Below are 16,299 nucleotides of genomic sequence, written 5' to 3'. Positions count from 1 at the left end.
TTTCTTTTATTATTCTTTCAAATAGGTTTCCAGTTCCTTGCTCTTTCTCTTCTCCATCTGATGTGAATGTTGGAACGTTTGAAGTTGTCCCAGAAGCTCCTTACACCTTGATTTTTTTGAATTCTTTTTTTTTCTTGCTGTACTGATTGGATGTCTTTTTCTTCCTTATGTTCCAAGTCATTGATTTGATCTTTGGCTTCATCCACTCTGTTGTTGATTCCCTGTAAATTGTTCTTTATTTCAGTTAGTATATCCTTCACTTCTGCCTGGGTCTTTTTTATGCTGTTGAAGTACCTACCCACTGAGTTCCTTGAGCATCCTTATAACTAGTGTTTTGAAATTTACATCTAATAGATTGCGTATCTCCATTTTGTTTAGTTCTTTTTTCTGGAGTTCTGTTCTTTCATTTGGGCCATGTTTCTTTGTCTTCTCATTTTGGCAGCCTCCCTGTGTTTGTTTCTATGTATTAGGTAGAGCTGCTTTGACTCTGTGTCTTGGCAGTGTAGCCTAATGTAGTAGGTGTCCTGTGGGGTCCAGTGGCACAGCCTCCCCTGTCACCCAAGCTGTGTACTCAAGGTGCTCCCTCTGTGTAGGCTGAGGACACCCTCCTCTTGTAGGTGAGTCTTGATTGCTGTCAGCAGGTCAGTGGGGTGGATTTACCCAGGCCAGTCAGCTGGCAGGACTGACCAGCAACCACCTCCCTCCATCGCTTGTGGAGGTGCTTGGGAGGTGCTCCAATGTGGTCTGTTATTGTCCACTGGGTGCACAGGCTTTGGGGTTTTCAGGTGGTGCAGGCCCAGGTCAAGACCCCACCTGTGTTCTGTCTGGGCCCCCTTGACATAAGCTGTAAAGTGATCTGCCGACGGCTGCTGCTAGTGCCAGGCCTGGGGTCACTCAGCGAGGAGAGGTACAGGTAGGGGTTGGTGAGACTGGGCTCAGCTGTTGCTTATTTGAGCAGATTTAGGAAGATCTGAAGCCTGCATCTAGCCCAGACATTTGTATGGAAAACCCACTGTTACCAGGATGGATGGGAGAGTTGCATGGTGGGCCCATAGGTGGGATGGGGCGCCTTAGCCCTTCTTTCCCTCCATTCCTTCGTCCCCCCTACCTGTCTGGATAAATGTGGTTTTTTTAATTCCTTAGCTGTTGGACTTCCATACAGCTTGATTTTTCTGGCAGTTCTGAGTGATGGTTGTTCCATGTTTTAGTTGTAATTTTTCTGTGGCTGTGTGAGGAGGTGAGCCGTGTTTACTTATGCCTCCATCTTCCCATGGATTCTTCATAGCTAGAAAATTTCTTAATACTAGGAAGCAAGGTGGCTTTTCTCCTGTTGTTGTTTTTTTATAAGGCGATAACGAGGTTGGTCTCGCAGCAGCAGGCCCTGCTCAGCCCCCTGCTCCACGGGGAATTAGCTGTTCCATTCCAGCCCTGTCATCAGAACGGTGCCCTGTGCTTGCTAAGTCAAAAGACTTTAGCTTAAATATTTTAAAAAAGATTTTATTTATTTATTTTTAGAGAGATGGGAAGGGAGGGAGAAGGAGAGAGAGGCATCTATGTGTGAGAGGGACATCAACTGGTTGCCTCTCACACATCCCAAACTGGGGACCTGGCCCACAACCCAGGCATGTGCCCTGACTGGGAATCGAACCAGCCACCCTTTGGTTCGCAGGCTGGTGCTCAATCCACTGAGCCACACCAGCCAGGGCTCAATATTTCTTTTTAAGGCTCAATAATTTTCTCTTGTATGTATATATCACATTGTGCTTATCCATCCAGTGATGGACACTTGGGTCGCTTCTACCTTTTGGCTATTGTGAATAATGCTGCTAGGAACATGGGTGTACAAGTGTCTGTTTGAGACCTTGCTTTTAATTCTTTGGGATATGTCCCCAGAGGTGGAAATGCTGGACCACATGGTGATTCTATGTTTCATATTTCTGAGTAATTGCCACGCCACTTTCCACAGCAGCTACAGCATTGTTCACTTTTACCAGCAGTGCGCAAGGGTTCCAGTTTCTCCGTATCACAGCAACACTTGCTGTTTTCTGTTTTTGTTTTTTTTAATAGCAGCCATTCTAGTATGAACTATAATGAAATAATGGTTATACACTTTTGAATGAGCCAAATCTCAGGCATTAGCTGGCCTGTGGGTTTCCCTTTGATGTCTAAATCTGCCTCTTTTTGTTTTAAAAGAGTCCAAATGGTCCATTTCAAAATGTCCAAACATACAGAACGTTTAAACATAACATAATGAACATTATGAAAAACAGAACTCTTTTGTGTTCCTGTATTATGTAACATTAATTCATCATTCAGCGAGCACTGGCTGAAGGGCCATCTTCTGTGTGCCCAGCCCGATGCGTCCCTCAAGGGAGATACAAGCTAAGCAATGACGTAAACTGCCCTTCAATGAGTTTGTAACTACGGTAGGACATCAAAAACATCTCCATATGAGAACACTGCAGAAAATAACTAAATACATAAGTAAAAATGCACAAACTGGGAACTGAGCGCTGCTGGCGCAGGGAACGCAAAATACAAATCCAATCAGAGCAGAGTGAGATGAGTGAGGGAATCTTTCTGGAAGAGACGAATTGTAGGCCAAGGTTTCAAGGAAAGACAAGCAGTGGCCCATGCTGGGGATCACTTTGTCTCCGTAGGTCCACTCGAGAGGAACAGGAAGGGTAACCGTAAATTTATAACGACATCCGATTTTCATGGGAGTGAAGTGACTTTTTGGGGAGTGGGGAATTCCTGTTTTCTGAAGAGTCTGTGGGCAATAAAGGAACTGGAGATGTGGCTATGGGGCAATGTGGGCAGCAGCTGGCGTGAGCAAAGGTGTAGGCACAGCGTGCCTTGCGCGCGGGTCTGGCCTGGTAGGAGTGGCAGGCCTTGATGGAACACCCACTCAGCCCACCCTCAGCCCTCCTCTCTGTCTTTGCAGAAAGCTGCAACAAAGTTCACTTCCACCTGCCCTACCGGTGGCAGATGTCAATTGCAAACAACTGGATGGACCTCCAGCCCATGGAGAAAATTGAGGAGGCCTATTGTGACCCCAGAATCTGCGTGTAAGTTGGTGGCAGGACTGTGGCTTGTGGGATCCACAACATTATCAAAGGAAAGCATAATGCTAGGCTTCTGGGAAGTAGAAAAAAGTTTCCCTTCAAAATCCGGTTCAAGTTGTGGAAGTCTGAGATAAAAACAGCAAACTCCTACTGAGTTAATGAAAAAGAAAAAAAAAAAAAGGCTGGGTAGATTTGAAGTCACGCAGAGTCTGGATAGTACCAGGGACTGTGAGAATATTTGCTGACTCACACAAAATAAACAGTGACACGATTGTTTGTTTAGTTAACATTTGTGTTTATCTGCATGACACAATGACAAATATGCAGAGGTCGGTTTATATTCCTCAGCTCATGGTAGGCCTATTAAAAGTGCAAAATGATGACCTCAAAAGAGCCTTTGGCTTAATGCCGTAGTTTCAGAGCATGATTTGAGCAATTTCAGAGTTCTAACAAGTGCAGACTTGTGTTGTATACTTTAGTGTTTTATAGCTGCTTTTATGTTTGCTATTTTCTCTCTCCTAGAGGTATCTAGAGGCTATTTGATATTTTGTTTCTGTCAGGACCGAAATGGGTGATACCACATAGGACCATATTTATACGATGTTTCCTAGTTTAATAAGGAAAATTACATGTTTCATCACCCGCCAGTTCAGTGAATTTTTGGTGGAGATTCTATTGCTGCATTTTGCCACTAGAGGGTGGCATCAGCTATTTTCTTGTTTGTAGTGATTTTTTTTTTTTTTTGCACCCTCTAGGTAAATCTGAAGCAGACTTCTTAACCTAAGCACTGTACTTGGGGGCCAGAGAATTATTTGTTATTTTGGAGGCGGGTGGTTTAGTAGCACTCGTGCTGAGTTGATGTCCAACCAAAATATCTTTAGATATTGCTAATGTCCCCGGGGGACAAAAATCATGCCTGGTTGAGAACCACCAATCAAGGAGTGCTTCTTGGAGCAATAATTCTTAAACTTTTTGATCTCAGGGCCGCCTCTATAGGCTTAAAATGTATTGAGGATCCCAAGGAGCTTCTGTTTATGTGGATCATAGCTATTTATCATAATAAAAATGAAAACTGAGAAAATTTAAACATTGATTCTTTAAAAAATACTAAGCTCATTACATGTTACTATACATAATGTTTATATAGCTATATTTGTATAATTACACAGTTATATGTATATAGGTATACCTGTAGATATGTATAACTAAAAATAACTTCTCCAAAACAAAGCAAAAAATTCATTGAGAAGAATGACATTGTTTTATATTTTTGGAAATCTGTTGTGCAATCACATGTGATGTCACCTCTTGAAAACTACTATGCACCTGCGAGAGCATGCAAGTAAAAAAGGCAAATAATATCTTAATGTTATGAAAAGAACTTTGACCTTGTCGGCTCCCCGAAAAGGTCTTTCGATAACTATTTAAATAATTACGATGGAAAAACCTTACCTACTGTTGGTTTCTAACATCGAGCCTGTTTTTTTGTGGGCAGTTTTATTTGGGATAGTTTTCACGGAAAGAATACATTTCTCAATGTATCCTTAATGGATGACATCATTAAATATATGGGGTAGGCAAGTTACATTACCTCTCTGGGTTTGAGTTTTCTCTTTCATGTGTAAGACTGGCAGCTGTAGCAAGAAAGGCTGAAGACCTCTTTTAGCTCTACAATTTTAATTCTGTGCTTTTGTTGGGGAAGCCTGGACTGTAGAACACTAGAGGTCAGGGAAACATTTTGGTTAACTTTATACTTTTTCTCGTCAGCATTTCTCTAGGAACTTTAAAGCTGAATTTCCGGGATATGACTTGTAATTGTAATCCCATCCGTCGGATCTCCACGCCTTCCTCTGTCATGAACCCGCACAGTGTCTTCACCACAAAATGGATTTGGTATTGGAGGAGTCGACTTGACAGTTGGGTTCAGTACGGAGAGAAGGTGAGTTGCATTCCTCTTGGGTTGTTACTGAAATGTTTGACGCCTCCATGGTTGCCCATGGAAAGGGGACATGGTTGAAGAAGAGGTGCTTTTGACATTATACACAGCTGTATTTACATTGTTCTTGTAAGTATGTACTCTGATTGCAATCATAAACAAAAGCACATTAATTATTTCTAATTCTTTAAAGTTGATTTTTGGAGCGAGAGAGAGGGAAACATCGATTTGTTCCAGTTGTTCATGCATTCATGGGTTGATTTTTTTTGTATGTGCTCTGACTGGGGATTGAACCGGCAACCTTGGCGTATGAGGTTGATGCTCTAAGCAACTGAACTATTGGCCAAGGCTATTAATTGTTTTTACGCAATCACTAGAGGCATGAGTTGGTTTCTTGTCCCTCTTTTTTCACTATCAAGGACTGGGGGGAACCTTGAGATAGCTTTCTATGTATTAGTACATACATATGCAGAGATTACTGCTTCCACCCAGAGGAGAGGCGAGAGCGAAAAATCAGAAGACTGATATAGATGGCGACTCGGACTCAGAGGCTGGGTTCAGAGGGACTTGAAAGACTGGACCTGGAACATTTGAAGCTTAACCACGTAGGGACATGCTAACTGGGGATGGGTGTGTTTAGATAAGCCAAGCTTCTGTCTAAGGTCCCTAAAAAGAGAGAGAGAGAGAAAGAGAAAGGAAGCACATTGTGTGTTCTGTGGCGAGGGAGGTTCTCAGCTAGAGCCCTGCTATCTCATCAGGCCATCTTTCCCAGGGCCTCCGTGAGTACAAAATGATGGAGGCGCCCTGAGGACACACGACAGGGGCTCAGAGCCCGGAGTCTGGTCCCCTTGCTGGTTGCTCTCCTCTTTGCTGCAGTGGCCTCTGGAGCGTCTTGATGTGAAAACTCCCATGATGTTGACCTTCGTAAGGGTTTTTTTTTTTTTTCCTCTAATTTTTTTTTAATCCCCACTTGAGGATGTGTTTATTGATCTCTCTCTCTCTCTCTTTCTCTCTCTCTCTCTCTCTCTCCAGGCAGACAGAGAGGCATCAATGTGAGAGAGAAACAGGATCATTTGCCTTCCATACGTGTCTCTCTCTCTCTCTCTCTCTCTCTCTCTCTCTCTCTCTCTCTCGACAGGCAGACAGAGAGGCATCAATGTGAGAGAGAAACAGGATCATTTGCCTTCCATACGTGCCCTGACTGGGAACTGAACCCTCAGCCTTTTGGTGTCTAGGATGATACTCCAAACAGCTGAGCCACACCTGGCCAGGGCTATACAGGTTCTTTTTATGTTCAGGCTAAGGATGATTTCAAAGTGCGGTTTCTTAAAAGCGATTCTGTGCGGTGCCTGTGGAAATAGAAATGATAAAGTCAAGCGAATTAGCTTTAGTTAAAATAAAGGTAAACTATAGGTCTTGAAGGCTCTTGTGTCAAATGCTGGAAATTTCTAGGAAGATAAAGGAAAGGGGTTGGAAAACATTTGCATTCTAGTGACAAGCAGGGTCCCAGAGACTAAAGAAAACTCTCAGCAGGGAATAGATGAGATTTAAACTTACACAAGTCCTGTCATTTCTGTTCCCTAATAAAAATCAAGAAACTTCCTGATAGATCTTGTTTAATCCAGAGTTCTCCCTGAGGCATTCAGTCTGTGTTAAATGCAGAGTTTTAGAATGTAATTTACAACCTGCAAACATTAAGTGTTATGTTCGTTTAATCTGTGGCACTTGCCTGGTATAAGAAATGTTCTTGAAGACGTGAATAAATTCACGCTGTCTCATATTAATAAGAACCATCATTATATAAATTGAGTTGGCGCTTCTGTTACTTAAAAAAAACAAAAAGGGAAAACAGGCCCCAGTTGTGGTGTTTTTCTGGTTGGCTATCCAATTAAAGTACAAATGCTGGTTCCAGCAGATCTGAGTGCACACATAGTGGGCAGCCCGGTTTCTCTCACAGCTCAGCATGTCGCAGTCCGAGTTTGCAGCTCTTTGGTGGCCTGGTTTCATCCAGTGCACAGATTAGAATGTGTTTTCTTCAGACTGGCCTGTACAGGTTGTATCTCTTGCAACTGGGTATTTAGTAGGAGTTGGGCAGCTGACAGTTCCAGGTGAGCACCTCCCCAGCAGGAACTGGGAGAGTGGAAACTTTTGCCCACGAAGGGCAGGCACGTACGCTTTGACACTGAACTGTCTGGGAGATAGAATTAATATCTTTTTATAGAGATGAAGGTGCTTCAGCAGGACTTGCACCGACGTGGATGGTAGGCGGAGAGAGGATGTGATGGAAGAAGTGAGGACTGGACGGACGGGCGTGTGGGCAGTGACGCTGTGAGATGGAGCGGCAGCAGGAGAGAGAGGGACAGAGCCTGGTCGCCATGGGCTTGGGGTGCGGGTCCAGGGCCTCCAAGCTGTTCACCAGCAGGTAGCGAAGCCCAGTAGCTGTGCAAGCTGCCATCGAGGTGGCGCAGGAGACCGTGGCCAGGAGAACTGCTCAAGGCAAGGGCAAGCCATAGCTCGAGAGAGCAAAGGTCAAGGCAGCAACGTAGATACGGGACAAAAGCCAAGACCTGGTCCCTGGAACAGACGTACATGTAGGTCTTCTGGGAAAATAAGTAATTGAAGTCTCTACCGTTCGTTCGTTCGTGCGTTCGTGCGTTCAGAACTGGAGCACAGTGTGGAGGCCGGGCCAGAGGAAGGACCATGTGAAATGTGAACCGTGCTAGGCTGTCCAGATGCTCAGCCCTGACTCAGTGTCCTTGTCCTGTCCAGTGTGACGACCACCAGCCACTGGTGGCTATTTTATCTTAAACTTAATTAAATGTAAATAAAATGAACAATTCAGTTCCATGTCACATGACTGACATTTTACTCTATATAGGTGGGCTCTATAGCCCAGATTTTCTGTGTTGAGCCCCCACCATATTTCTCTCCAGGCTAAAGAGGCCAAGTTCAGGCCCCTGTCCATCCAGGACATCTTCCTTGGATGCTTTCATTTCCACATCCCTCCCCTAACATCCAACAAGCATTCCCTCAGGGAAGGGGACATGGGGTGGGTGTAGTCTCCACTCCAGATCACGAGGAACTAGTATTTCCTCACCATTAAATGTGGGGAGTTGCCCTGGGCTGGTGTTGCTCAGTGGATTGAGCGCCGGCCTGAAAACCAAAAGGTCACTGGTTTGATTTCTCAGTCAGGGCACATGCCTGGGTTGTGGGCCAGGTCCTGAGTTGGGGGCGAGTTGGGGGCGTTTGAGAGGCAACTGATTGATGTGTCTCTCACACATCAATGTTTCTCTCCCTCTCTTTCTCCCTCCCTCCCCCTCTCTCTAAAAATAAATAAAAGATTTTTAAAAAATAGAAGGAGCACCTGCTAGTAGGGGCTGCCATCCAGCCTGCGCCTGCGCTGCCACCCCCGCCATGGCGGGCGCGGTGGGACCATGGCCCAGCCTACCGTCTTGCTGGAATCAACATACGTCCTTTCACCTACCCATTCCGATGTTCAGACCTCTCAGAAATGTCTTGAGACCAGACACTATGCCGTTGTATTTTGGGGGTGTTCTTCATCCCTTTTATTATAGCCCTGGCCAGGGGCCAGTTCAAGTGCTTTTCCAGTGTCACAGACTGACGGGAGGCTCAGTCGGTTTTACTTGCTGCCCCTGCCCCAGTGCAGAGGAGGAGTAAGAGTAGGTCATTTACATTTGGACAGCAGTATATCCGCTGGAATTCCACCTGCCTTCACTGCAGCTCTGACCGCTTTCTCGTCCTGTGATGGGCTCACAGGGCCACCAGGGTGTCCTTCATGCCAGAGCGTTGGATTCTGTTAGCCAGGGCAGGCACGATGTTCACCGTGTGGGTCCTGAGTTGTTCAGTAGTACACTTGGCTCATATTTTATGGAAGGTGTAAAAGGATCATGGCAAAGAGCTGCATTTTTCAGGCAGCCACCAAGTGTACAGTTTCTGTGGGGTAGGCTGTTCTCTCCTAGTCCCAGGATGGAGAAAACTACAAAGGGAAGCTTTTACCATCTGGTTTGGGGCACATGATGCATTCCTCTTTAAATCCCATGGCTAAAGGTAAAATTACACAAGATATACTGGTAGAGATTTCTTAAAAGCCTACCACGAAGCATTTACTTTTTTTCCCCTAAATTAGGGAGGCAGCCAGCAGATTTCGAGCATTGACTCTTCGTACCTGGAGTCCTTGTTCCTGTGCTCTCCGAGGAGCATTGTGCCGTTTCAGGCAGGCCGACAGAACTACGAGCTGAGTTTCCAAGGTAAGAGTTTGCATGTGGCAGGCGTGCCGGCCACTGGAATCGGTCTGAGCAGGACCGGCAGGCAGGATGGGACGGGCATGCTTATCCCAGAATCCAGGTTCTCGTGAGCAAAACCAGCAGTGCGGGACGTGGGGGCCAGTGGCCGTCGGAAGACCTGTGCTCCAGCGCCGTGGCCCTGACACGCAGTAACTGTGACCCTTGGGAGCAGCACTGGCGTCTCTGGGCCTCTGTTCCCGCGTCTGTAAAATGGGGACATTGGGCAGAGTGGTCTTTGCAGGTTGCTTCCAGCTTCACCTAAGTTTCAGTTTCTGGGTGTGCTGCTGCTTCCTGGGCCGAGGCAGAGTTTTCAGGTGCCGAGGAATACAGTTGGGACCTCGGGCCTGTGGGCGCCTTCAGGGATGAGAACCTCTCCGATCCTGCTAGGTGCCCACATCCGGCTCAGTGGTTTGTTTCGTCCACCGCCTTTTCTAAAGACGCTGCCTCCACCACGCGGACTTGAGCCCCACCACAGGTCTTCGGTCAGCTTCTACCAACCCGTCTGTTGCGTTTCGTAAGAAATCAGGGCAGCAACTGCTCTCCCTGGGAATGTGCTTGCTGCCCTATAGGCTGTACCCCTGGGACAGTCCTGCAGATGGTCACTTGCTTGATCTTTCAGGACCAGCTCAGCAGGTGCTTGGAAAGAGGTAAAAAGAGACTTGCTCAAGTCCTTGAAATACCTCCTGAAATTTGGGCCCTGTACCACTTACTATAGTGTAGCTTTGGAGGACCAGTATCCCGACTTTTCTGGAAAGCAACCTGGCAATACATATGAAGGGATATTAAAATATACTTGTTCTTTCCTCCTCTCAGGAACATTCCTTTCTTTCTTTTTTTTTTGATATGAAGCGCTTCACAGACTTTCTGGTCACCTTCGCTATGCTAGTCTTCTCTGTGTCGTTCCAACGTTGGTACATGTGCTGCCGAAGTGAGCACCCAGGAGTCTTTCTAAGGGAACAGTTCCTCAGAAGAAAAATAAAAAGCTGCAGGCACGGATGTCTGTTGAAGCCATATCTGAATGAAGTACTAAAGTGGAGGAACTGTTTGTATGCCAGTATGACTGTGCCTGCGGAGATTGGGTTATTAAATTTCAGTGGAGAATTGGGTAGATGTTACAATTCTGATTATGAAAAACTATGTAGTCAAAGCAAAATCTGATATTGTTCAGTGGGGAAGGCAGGACCCCCGATTTCTGTTTCTGCACTTTTCTATTTGTATGTTACAGTATTTAAAATGGAAGAGATTTAAAAAAATTTAATCTGCGTGTTAAGTACAGCAATGTGTGCAGGTGGACCAAGACTAGAAGGCAATAGAGAAAAATAAAAATCTCTTCTCTCGGATGGTGAAATGAAAAGTGGCTTAAGTTAAACATTCTTATTTATTTATTTTTTAGAGAGAGGGAAAGGAGAGGGAGGGAAACGTTGATGTGGGGGAGAGACATCAATCGGTGGCCTCTCGCACACCCACAGCCGGGGAGCTGGCCCGCAACCCGGGCATGTGCCCTGACCAGCAATCCACCTGGTGACCTTTGTTGGTTCACAGGCTGATGCTCAATCCACTGAGCCACAGCAGCCAGGGCTAAATGTTCTTTCTCCTTTGCTGGTAGTCTGTCATTCCTTTGCTGGTAGCCTATCATTTTGACAATGTAAAAGGGTAGCAGAGAGATGAAAACCAATGTTCTGGGTTCCTGAGTGAGGAGCAGTTTAGCCAGTAATTTTGTTCACTTGCTTCAGAGAAAGCAGTTCAGAGCAGTTTGCAGGGTTTTACTTTTTTTTTTTTTCCCTCTTCCCTCATTCATTAAACTAGTGTCAGAGCATCAGCTGTATGCCAGGCACGGTTCTAGATGTTGGCAACCCAGGCACTTTCAGAAAGTGCTCACTGCTATGGAGAGAGGGAGCACCGTAGGGAGGCAGAAGGAGAGTGAAGGAGTCTTGGGAGAGCGCCTGCTCTTACGGGAGCAGGAAACTGGAACAGAGGGCCCTCTGGGAGAGGGAAGGCTAGCACTTAAGCCGTAACTTGCAAACAACCTTAAGGTTTCTCAGAACAGCAAGAAGGTCTGTAGGAGATGAAAGCAGATGTAGAAGCTTGGAAAATCAGGAGAAAGTTGTGACATGATCAGATTTGCTCTTTTTGTTATGTGTGCTTTTTTTCATCTTACGTCTGCTATACTGAGCCGTAATCGCTACAATGAAATGCATGCATTTTAAGTGTGCGGTTGGATGAATGTTGACAGATGCATGTGACTTCTATCCTAATCAAGACAGAGCTGTCCCAACCATCCAAAAGCTTCCCTGTGCCCTTTAGCTACGAGTCTTCCCCACTGCCCCCACCAACTGATTTGCTTTCTGTTGCTATAGATTTGTTCGATCTATGCTAGAACTTCATACAAATAGAATCTTAGAGTGTGTAGTCTGCATACTGCTGGCTTCTTTCACTCAGAATAATGTCTTTTTTTAGAATCAGCTATGTTGCTGCATGTATAGTAGTTCCTCCCATTTCATTGCTGAGTATAGCAATGAATTGCTGAGCCATTGTTTGGCTCTATCATGGATTGGGTGTCCATTTGCCTCTTGATGTATACTTTGGGTTGCTGCTAGGAACGTTCAGCTGCAGGTCTTTTTGTGGATATAGGTTGTCATTTCTCTTGGGTAAATACCAAGGAGTGGGATTGGTGGATCACATAGGCAGTGTATGTTTACAAAAAACTGCCAGACTGTTTTCCAAAGTGGTCACTAGCAATATACAATGATTTCCTTTTTAAAGCAATCACTCTGGCTATAGCTCGGACTTAGATGTACCATATGCATGAATTGAAAATGACATTTCACACTTGATGTAGAAAAAAATTGTTGAGATTTTTATGTTATATAAGATATAAAAATATATATAAAATCCTTCAAGATAATTACATCATATAATGATATAAAATTATCAATGCCTGGTTTAGAGCAGCTTCCATGGATGATACCTTGTTCTCTGGCCAGCCTAGCTCTCTTCTTTACCTTCTGACTTTGATTTAAAGATTAGGTTAATTGCTAAATGCTCATTTACCTCATTGTTCCCTGGGTTTTATAAAAGGGGGCAGTGAAAAATCCAAGTTTTTGTCATGAGCATATTCCATCCAAAAGGCTTTTCACTATTCATGCACCTACAGGTCAGACATGGATAATTGTGTTACGAGCCTCCGAAAAGTAACAATAAATCATTTTCCAGGGCTGATCTTTTATTCTTGTTTTCTCTTTTCTGTCTAAAGGGATGATTCAGACAAACATAGCTTCCAAGACCCAAAAGGATGTCATCAGAAGGCCAACATTTGTGTCTTCCTGGGACGTGGTGCACATGAAAAATGGGTCAGAGTAAGTGTTCTAAGGCACTGCGTGCTGCCAGGTGTTTGAGAGGGTTGTGCACCGATCTCGCCGAGCTGCTCACGAATCTGGAGCCCGTGTTCTCGAAATGTTCCTGCTTGCATTACACAGCACTTCCTTGTGCATTGCCTAGGAGTAGGGTGCTTGTCAAGCAGCACAGGTGATGGGAAGAATACTGGAGCAGAAAATCTCTCTTTTTCTCTCACTCTGAGGGGCCTTGGGGGAGGCTCAACTACTTTGGGGCTCAGCTTTTGTAGCCATGAATGGCCGATTAATAATCAAATGCCCTGAGTTTTGGTTTGCTGTGGGTTCTTGTGTGTGCCCTGGTTTTGTTGAGGGAATTTATATAGGGTGGGGAGCTGAGAAGGAAATGGAAAGAAAAAAGGGTCGAGGTAGCCACCTGAGCAGGGGCATCTGGAGAAAGATAAAGTTGACAGGGGATTTTTAGAGGAAATTGTACTGTGTGTGATTCAATGTAACTCTCCTTTGTGTGCTCATGAAACTCAGTAAAATCTACCTTATTCATGAATATTTTTGGAGTTGGGTTTTTTTTTTTCTGGGTGATGTGTGATTATATAAAACAGATTTTAAGGCAGGTGCAAAATCAAGGTGTTTTAATTAGGTTCTTTTGGTTGTAGGAATTAAGGGGATCTCATGAAAGAGGGAATTACTAAAAGGATAAACGTGATGTACTAAGAAGACATTTCACAAGAATCCAAGGATGGGAAGAACTGAGCTATGTCAGGGCCTCGGGAGTGGGAGTCTGTCCCGTTTCTGCTCTAGAACCCAAGGGGCGGGGCCTCGCAGGTCTTTGCCTCTAGCATGTGCCCCCAACTGGGGATGGAACCTGCAACCCAGGCATGTGCCCTGACCGGGATTGAACCAGTGACCTTTAGCTTTGCTGGATGACACCCATCCCACTGAGCCACACCAGTCAGGGCTATTTTGAATTTTTTGATGACCCTCCATACTGTTTTCTACAATGGCTGCACCAGTCTGCATTCTTACCCACAATGCCTGAGGGTTCCCTTTTCTCCACATCCTCACCAACACTAGTCATTTGTTGATTTATTGATGATAACCATTCTGACAGGTGTGAGGTGATATCTCATTGTGGTTTTAATTGGCATCTCTCTGATGATTAGTGACATTGAGCATCTTTTCATATGTCATTGGCCACCTATGTATGTCCTCTTTGGAGGGAGAAGCGTCTATTCGGGTCTTCTGCCCATTTTTCAATTGGATTGTTTTCTTCTGAATTTCTTAATTCCAACTCCCAAGAATTAGAATCGGATTGGCTTAGCCATCTAAGGTCCCATCCAGTTTTTTAGGTATTCAAATTAATAAAGTAAAAATATTGCAGGTGAGGAGGGATAAGGGGATGTCCTCATGCAGCTCCCATTCTGGTGGGTGAGACGGTAGGACTGAGCGGTTTAGTTAGAGACACGTGGTAGCAGGGCGGCAGGAGAGGAAGGGGTTGCCCTTCATTCAGGCAGCCAATGAGATCAGTGAGTCAGTGTAGCTTTCCCTTACCCCTTCAATGGTTCTGGCAGGGTGTCTCAACAAAACCTTGTGTAAACTGTCTTCCTTGAAGCGCCCTATCGTTCGGACATTTTAATAAGTCTTATACTCTCGTCCGGCCTTGACCTGTGAGGCCATACACTGTCCCCTTTCTGGGGAGCAGACACGGTCCAGACTGTGTTCCTTTTTAACTTCAAGCTGGATGGTTCTTTCTGTGTTGGTCTGTGACATTCCCAAATACCTCATGAAGTCAGTCCAGGGTCTGTCCCAATAGTTTACTCCTCACGTTTGCCTCATGCTTTTCCATTTGCTCTTCCCCTTCTCTGGGAACGTCCTCCCCATCAGTCCTGTGAATCCGGCATCTTTCATGGCCCAGCTTGGAAGCCACTTTTTCTGTACAAACCTTACTTGGGATGGTCCTCCGACCCTCTCCGTTGCCCTCTCCAGCACCGCTGTGTAAGACTCTAACAGTACTTATCCATTCTACCTTATAATATAGTTATTTGTGTAACCACCTTGCCTAGCACAGCTCTCTCGTCCTCTTCCTTCCCCTCTACAATCATCAGCTCCTTAAAGCTCTTGAAAGACTTTGTGTTGTGAATGGTATATAGTGATACTCCATGGACAGCTACATGAATGAATGAATAAAATGAATTGCGAAAACTGTGCTAGTGGCCGGTCACGTGGAGGACGGGATTTAATCCTGCCATCGCCAGTCGGGAGGCGCCCCGTTTCCTTTAGGAAAAGATGGGGCTGTGAGCGCCATCCTGAACAGTCCAAAGAGGAGTGAACTCCATGGCACACTTCACTGTTGGTGGGCACTTCGAAACCGTTTGATCTGCGCTGCACTGTGCAAATTCAGTATGGAAACCTTGAGTTTAAAACACAGGTACATTGGGGTTAATCTCGCATTCCAAAAGAATCTTCATTTTACAAAAGGGGGTCGTGAAAGAGGTTTCTTTTCCCTTAAAACATTTTTTGAATTTAGTTATTTCATTGTGGAAAATGTCAAAGTTAAAGTAGAGAAGAATTGTATAATAAATCCCTACATGTTAGTGGGGGAATTATATGGAGAAGCCCAACTTCAGTGAGTGTAAATATTTTACCATTCTTGTTTCATCTGTCTCTACTATCATCTTGAAGTTTTTTCTTTTGCTTAAATATTTTCATGTATAAATTTCATACATCATATCATTTCACTGTAAATACTTCAAGTGCGTCTAACAGTTTTAAAAACATACAATACCATTAACCCACCTCACAAAATTAACAGTGATTCTTTAATATCATCTAATACCAGTTCCTGTTGTACTTTTTCCCATTGTCTCAAAAATGACTTTTAACAGTTGATTTACTCTAATTTGTATCAAAATAGGATATGATTATTTCATTTGCTAGATTTGTCTCTTAAGCTTCTTTTAATCTATTACAGTTTCCCCTCCTCCACCATTTTTTTTTTTAAAGAAATAAGATGATTTGTCCTAGAGAATCTTCCAAATTCAAAATATAGCAAATTGTATACTCATGGGGTTATTTGTGTGTAATTTCTGTGAATTAATGGTTAGATTTAGAGGACTGATTAGATTCGGGTTCCCTTTTTGGTCAAGAATAATATACAGCATCTGGCACAAATAACGTCCTTTTTCTATTATATAAAAATCATTACAAAATCATAAGTGTGTAAATCTGTAACATAACAATATCACACTCGAGCACACCATAGTACATTTTAGGTGAAACGTTCAAATTGCTGTCCCTCTCGTGCGAGATACTCAGGTACCCTACCAGCTACTCTCAGTGACATTACTTCTGCTGGACCCTGTCTAACTGGTGTTTTTGACTTCCTGTCACGCGTTATGAAGAGAGGTCTATGAAGATGGGAGTGTGGGTTCAAGTCATTGCAGTCTGATCCCTCCATTATAAAAGTCTTCATCTGCACTTCTACCTAATGGTTTTAACAGATATTGATAGTCATTGTTTAGATCCATTATTTCATGAGAGGTTACAAAATGGTGTTTTTCTAATTCTGTCCATTCTTCTGCAATTAGTAGCTGTGTTTTGTCTATAAAGAAGAAGTTTTCCTCATGCATGGTTACCTTGAAATACAA

General features: G+C 44.3%; 1 protein-coding gene across 1 annotated transcript in view; it reads left to right on the top strand.

Annotated features, from left to right (window-relative positions):
• Positions 1-16,299, top strand: part of ZC3HAV1 (zinc finger CCCH-type containing, antiviral 1) — a 53,969-nt gene that overhangs the window by 24,984 nt on the left and 12,686 nt on the right. Inside the window, exons 6-9 of the mRNA XM_054564446.1 lie at positions 2,945-3,068; positions 4,833-5,004; positions 9,149-9,269; positions 12,559-12,661. Coding sequence (XP_054420421.1) covers positions 2,945-3,068; positions 4,833-5,004; positions 9,149-9,269; positions 12,559-12,661 — 520 coding nt within the window. The remainder of the gene's footprint in view (positions 1-2,944; positions 3,069-4,832; positions 5,005-9,148; positions 9,270-12,558; positions 12,662-16,299) is intronic.

Source organism: Pteronotus mesoamericanus, unplaced genomic scaffold, assembly GCF_021234165.1.
Source record: "Pteronotus mesoamericanus isolate MK-2021 breed Mesoamerican mustached bat unplaced genomic scaffold, CSHL_Meso_final scaffold_85, whole genome shotgun sequence".
Lineage (NCBI taxonomy): Eukaryota > Metazoa > Chordata > Mammalia > Chiroptera > Mormoopidae > Pteronotus > Pteronotus mesoamericanus.
Note: the sequence above shows the minus strand (reverse complement) of the source record. Positions and strands in the feature narration are given on the sequence as shown.